Below are 5,938 nucleotides of genomic sequence, written 5' to 3'. Positions count from 1 at the left end.
GGAGGGATTTGCTAGAGCAGTTCGTGTCGTACACACCTCTGCAGCGCTTGGTATACACGCCGTACAGCAAAGAGGAGGAGGCGAGGTTTTTCTCGCTTAATATGCATCATGAGGACATGATGGTGGGGTATGTGCTGCACAAAGTAATGGGCAATAATATTACCTTTGTACGTGAACCGCCCTGTCGGTTTCATGACCTTTACCGAGGATACCACAGCCGAAACGTGACTTGGAGTTCCGTTATGATGCACCATACCAAAGAGAAGGACTATGAACTTTTTATGAATATTTTCGGGAACGATACGGCTCCTCCTGCAAAGGCTTACAAGGTAATCAATAATCGCATCGAGTTTGAATGCTAACCCTAGTATGTGAATGATGCCTTTAATGCTTGCTGCAAATGTGTCTGTCTGTCCTTTGCGTGAGAGGTATTTCTCTGTGTGTGTGTGTGGTTCCCTCTTATTCCCCCTCAGCACACATACACTGCGTACACCACAGCAATGGCTTTGCCGTCCGATGGACTACTGGGCTCGGTGGATAACACTCCTCCTCCTCCTCAGTCTGTCACCGCAGGGAGCCATCAGACATCTGCACTCTGCTGAACCAACCACCCCCACACAGATTGAGACCGGACACTGTACGCACCTGCCAGCGCCTTGCTTGCAAAGGGACCGCTCCGCACATTCTGCCGTCATCCCAAAGCCGCCTATACAACGATATGGAGTGGATGGTGATGACGTGAAGAAGCTCTGCTTTGCAAAGAATCGAGGCCAAATTGCTTGTTGACCTGGAAGAGCCATTCTCCCGACGGAATCCTTCACGGAGAAAGAAGGCGAACATTTCACCAACGACAATGGTGACGCCTGTATACACTTTCTGATTATATACCCACCTTTTATTATGCAATCAGAGAATTAATTAGAACCGAAGCATGTAAAAGAAAAATACAAATACAAACAGGAACTACATTAAACACAAAACTGTTACTTTTCATACTAACTTCGGACAACAATGTCCGGACTCTAATCTTACTTTCTTTTAGTTAACCACTTTACTTAGCCCTCTACTCCGAAATATCACTATAATGACTACATACGTCACGATAGTGGTTTAGGGGGTTTCCTTCTTAACGTGGTGGTCATGAGACCCGACCTGTCTATTGCAGACACGTATATGGAGGGACCAATATATAACAAAATGGAACTGGAAACATGAAACACAAACCAATGGGAAACCAATAACGTAACAAACATGAAACATGAATTATCTCTTTACATCTTCAGTTACTGTAATAATGCTGACCTGCGATGGAGGCTGATGGTCCAGCCACCGGTGAGTATTGGGAAACCACATGGCAAACCACACAAACGCCAATGACCCCCCACACTGTATGCTGCAGAACACACTCCTCTCTTCATTCTTTTTCTATACTTATCCTCAAGCTGTAGACACACAGATAGAGCTATAATGGCAACCCGTGGTCCACGAAAGGTAGTCATAGCTATAACTCTATTTTTCTTCCTTCTTACATTACAGGCATTCATTGGACACCGCTACTATGACGCCGATACAGCAGTCACGTCTAGTGGGTATCCCTCTGATACATCGTTGAACGTCACTGCCGCCGTAAAGCCGCATAGTCCAGATGCCACAGCTGACAATGAGTCTCTGCGCTACATCCCACACAGCACCATACAGACATGGAGGGAGCGTGACTACCTCATTGTGTTTGGCATCCCATCCATTGACATTGAAGCGAGGCGGAGACGCCGTTATCTGCAGCGGACCACGTGCTGGCAGTTCCCCGGTGTTGCACGGAGGGCGAATAACTTCACTGGGGCCATGTTGGTGTTGTATGTACTTGCACGGCACCCATCACATGGCTATAAGCATTCTGCTGCACTACTGGAGGAGGCTGATGAGTATCATGATATCATTACACTGCCGATGAATGATGCTCTGCCAACAACGAACAAAACAATTGGTGGAGCTGGTCATTGGGGTACCGAGGCCGGTATAAGTATGAGTCGAAAAACGTACTTTTGGTTTGAGTTGGCACTGCGAGTGTTCCCGAATGTGAGCTACATTTCGAAGGGAGACGATGACATGTTCTTGCGAGTACCACAGTTTTTAACTGATTTGAACGTGTTGCCTTTGAAGAATATATATTTTGGATTACCCATTGGTGGTTCTCTTTTAATAAATAATAGCATTGTTGGCTTTCGATTTGCTAGTGGAATGTGCTATACCTTGTCAAGGGATGTGGCAGAACAGTTTGTCGCCTTCGAGCCATTAAGACGATTGGTCCAGCTTCGTTACAGCAAAAATCGGGAGTCGGAGTTTTTCTCGCTTAATATGAATGCGGAGGATGTTATGGTGGCCCGTGTACTATTAGTTGAACTCCAGTACAAACCATTGGTTTTTGCTGGTGTTTTGCCCTGCAGGTTCCATAATATTCGTAATGACACCGGCCATTTTATGGTAAACCGAAACTCTGTTGTGGTGCATCACTTGCGAGAAGATGAGTATGCGATGCTGATGGATAGGTTTGGCTATATTGCAGCGTATACCCCAAAAGTGCAAAAGCTGCGAAAGCGGCAATTTCTTAGGTTTTTGTGTTAGGTGGGATTGAAAGTAAAAGCTGTGGGTTGAATATTCTTTTTTTAGATTTTATCCAGCGAACACTATTACTCTATCTTCTCTTTGTATTTATACTGATACGTTAAATTGTTCCGTGTGAGATGTTATGGGGGAAGATGTATTTTCTCATCCTTGCATTTGAATACCAATGAGACGCTTGCCATAACGTCATAATCCCTTTGGAATCAATACAACTTGTTCTTTTCTGTATTTGGGATGCCATTACTTTACCGACATCCATTTTGCAAAGGTACTGCACAGCAACTGACTCTTTGACCACCGTGCAGTCACTACAGGTACCTCTACTGTGTGAACATCTTTTGTATACATCCTCATCCCTCTCTCTTCACCCCTCACCCGTAGTGACATAGAGTGAACATGGCACGTAAGGCACCACAGAGACCAGTCATTCTCGGTACACTCCTGCTGTTTTTATTGGTGGTAATAGTATTTATTGGTGATTACTACTTGGATGTTGATTCTCTGGTCAAATCGAGTGAGTCCCACTCCAATATACCATTGGCCAAAAACACCAGCAGCAGGAATACTGATAGTCCAGATGACACAGCTGACAATGAGTCTCTGCGATACATCCCACACAGCACCATACAGACATGGAGGGAGCGTGACTACCTCATTGTGTTTGGCATCCCATCTGTGGATATTGATTCGAGGCGGAGACGCCGTTATCTGCAGCGGACCACGTGCTGGCAGTTCCCCGGTGTTGCACGGAGGGCGAATAACTTCACTGGGGCCATGTTGGTGTTGTATGTACTTGCACGGCACCCATCACAGGGCTATAAGCATTCTGCTGCACTACTGAAGGAGGCTGATGAGTGGCATGATATCATTACACTGCCGATGAATGATGCTCTGCCAACAACGAACAAAACAATTGGTGGAGCTGGTCATTGGGGTACCGAGGCTGAGATTAGCATGAGCCGAAAGGTGTACTTTTGGTTTGAGTTGGCATTGCGAGTATTCCCGAATGTGAACTACATTTCGAAGGGAGACGATGACATGTTCCTGCGAGTACCGCAGTTCCTGGCTGATTTGCACACACTACCCAGGCGCAGAGTGTATTGGGGACTGCCTATTTATGGTTATGTAAAAAAGAAAAATAAGAATGTTGGATTTCCATATGCTGCTGGAATGTGCTATACCTTGTCAAGGGATGTGGCACAGCAGTTCGTGTCCTACAAACCACTGCAACGTGTTGTACATCCGCCGTATGGCAAGGTGAAGAAGGTGTATTCTGATCATCTTAGCGTGTTGTATGAGGATGTCTTGGTGGGATTTGTGCTCCATGAAATTGGAAAGAGGACCATTACGTTCGTTCTTGAGAGAAGATGTCGATTTCATGATATTCATGAGGGACTTAATCTAGGGCGTGTGAGTAAAGCGTCGGTCGTGGTGCACCACATTACTGAAGAGGATTTTATGTGGCTTATGAAAATGTTTGGTAATGCTGGAACTTCCAAGCCCCGGAAGTATAAGCGGATCGGAAGGTCTCTTAGATTTTTTTGTTGATTGTAAGGATTTATGGAAGACTGTTTATTTGCATGCATACTAAGTGTATGATTTTTTATGGGTAAGATAATTAACTTGCTACCTAATGAATTGTGGTTTGTGTCTTTTTTTTTCCTTCTGGTGCTCTGAGTCATCAATCGTTTGATAACTGTTTTTCTTCTGTATCTGTGTGTGTATGTGTTTGTATTTGCGTTTCTGTAGTTTTCCAGTGATCTGTTTTTGATGTTTTGTGTTGCATACTATCCTCTAGGAAAATCCCCACAAACGTTGCTTTTTTTTTTTGTTTCACTTTCTTTTTCTTTCCTTTATTAGTAAGTGTAAAAATAAAATAAAGGTTCACTTTTTTTGCTTGTGCCTTTACCTGTCTTTCTGTGTCTGTGTACCATATCCCACCCTGCCATATATGTCCGAACAAAATTCCACAGAAACCCACGTCCCCATCTTCGTTGAAAGTCCATCAGGGGAGGTGCTAAAATCACAACAGGAACCTGTACTGCAGGAGAATGTGAAGCCGATAGGGGATCTGCCGCAGAAGAAGGGGCACAATGTTATATTGCGTTTCTTTCACCGTCTCGTCCCACGCGGCGGCTCACTCTCCGGTGTGTTGAATCTTGCGAGTGTAACGCTTGGGGCGGGCATTATATCAATTCCCTCTGCCTTCAACACCTCCGGTATTGTCATGGCAGTGGTGTACCTTCTTGCCGTAACGGCTCTGACGATCTTCTCCATCTCTCTCCTCGCTTCTGTGGCGGATCGGACGGGACTTTGGAGTTTTGAGGCAGTCGCCGCTGCACTACTTGGCCGCCGCGCTGATATCGCCGTGGCGTTTCTCATGTGGTTACTCTGTTTTGGCGGTGCTGTTGGCTACGTTGTGGCAGTGGGCGATGTGCTGCGGCCTATCCTTGCACACCCCGGCGTGCCGGCGTACCTGCAGACAGACAGCGGGAGACGAGTGTTGATGAGTGTGATTTGGCTTATTTTCATGTTCCCTCTGGTGCTGCCGAAGCAAGTGAATTCACTCCGCTACGCTTCTGCGGTGGGTGTGGTTTTTATTCTCTTCTTCGTCATCTGTGTTGTGGTGTACTCAGCAGGGGTAATACGTAGGAATGGTGGACTTCCCAGTGATCTCGTGTTGGTACGCCCTGGAAATGATGCCGTCTCGGGACTTTCTATATTTATGTTTGCCTATCTTTGTCAGGTAAACTGTTTTAAGATATATTATGAAATGAAAAACCGCTCCGTTTCACGTATGACAAAAGATGCAGCGATAAGCTGTGGTGTTTGTTGCCTTCTCTACTTTTTGATGGGCCTCTTTGGCTACGCAGCTTTTGGAACAGAAGTGAGTGGATCCGTTTTGCGGTATTTCAACCCATATGAAACCCCTATATTTTTTGTCTGCTTCGGTGGTATTATCTTAAAGCTTTGTGCCGCTTTTTCACTTAATATGTTGGCATGCCGCACTGCACTCTTCCAGGTAGTACACTGGGATGTGGAGACAATGCCGTACTGGAAACACAGCATCTTTAGTGTTTTGTTCGCCGTCAGCGCCCTCGTACTTGGTCTATTCGTACCTGACATTAATATTGTGTTTGGACTTGTAGGAGCCTTCTGTGGCGGTTTTATTGGTTTTGTCTTCCCTGCGCTGTTTATTATGTACTCCGGGAACTGGTCCTTCAGAAGTGTTGGTTGGGTACAGTATTTACTCACCTACTTCCTTCTGCTTGCCGGTGTGGTGGCAATTGTATTTGGCACAGGAAGTTCCATCTAC

General features: G+C 45.6%; 5 protein-coding genes across 5 annotated transcripts; all 5 read left to right on the top strand.

Moving 5' to 3' along the window:
- Positions 1–2: 2 nt before the first annotated feature.
- On the top strand, positions 3–362 carry TM35_000261910 (UDP-Gal or UDP-GlcNAc-dependent glycosyltransferase; the record flags this gene model as incomplete). The annotated part of the gene is made up of 1 exon (XM_029027928.1): positions 3–362. A coding segment is annotated over one exon (360 nt), but the record flags the coding sequence as incomplete, so codon positions are not given.
- Positions 363–378: 16 nt separating this feature from the next.
- Positions 379–786, top strand: TM35_000261900 (uncharacterized protein; the record flags this gene model as incomplete). The annotated part of the gene is made up of 1 exon (XM_029027927.1): positions 379–786. One exon carries the CDS (start codon positions 379–381, stop codon positions 784–786), a length of 408 nt encoding a protein of 135 aa, XP_028880804.1.
- A 681-nt stretch (positions 787–1,467) lies between these two features.
- On the top strand, positions 1,468–2,622 carry TM35_000261890 (UDP-Gal or UDP-GlcNAc-dependent glycosyltransferase; the record flags this gene model as incomplete). The annotated part of the gene is made up of 1 exon (XM_029027926.1): positions 1,468–2,622. One exon carries the CDS (start codon positions 1,468–1,470, stop codon positions 2,620–2,622), a length of 1,155 nt encoding a protein of 384 aa, XP_028880803.1.
- A 396-nt stretch (positions 2,623–3,018) lies between these two features.
- On the top strand, positions 3,019–4,170 carry TM35_000261880 (UDP-Gal or UDP-GlcNAc-dependent glycosyltransferase; the record flags this gene model as incomplete). Its single annotated transcript, XM_029027925.1, has 1 exon — positions 3,019–4,170. One exon carries the CDS (start codon positions 3,019–3,021, stop codon positions 4,168–4,170), a length of 1,152 nt encoding a protein of 383 aa, XP_028880802.1.
- Positions 4,171–4,573: 403 nt separating this feature from the next.
- TM35_000261870 (putative amino acid transporter) lies at positions 4,574–5,938 on the top strand (the record flags this gene model as incomplete). Its single annotated transcript, XM_029027924.1, has 1 exon — positions 4,574–5,938. A coding segment is annotated over one exon (1,365 nt), but the record flags the coding sequence as incomplete, so codon positions are not given.

Source organism: Trypanosoma theileri (genome assembly GCF_002087225.1).
Source record: "Trypanosoma theileri isolate Edinburgh chromosome Unknown TM35_Tth_26_V1, whole genome shotgun sequence".
Classification (NCBI taxonomy): Eukaryota; Euglenozoa; class Kinetoplastea; order Trypanosomatida; family Trypanosomatidae; genus Trypanosoma; species Trypanosoma theileri.
Note: the sequence above shows the minus strand (reverse complement) of the source record. Positions and strands in the feature narration are given on the sequence as shown.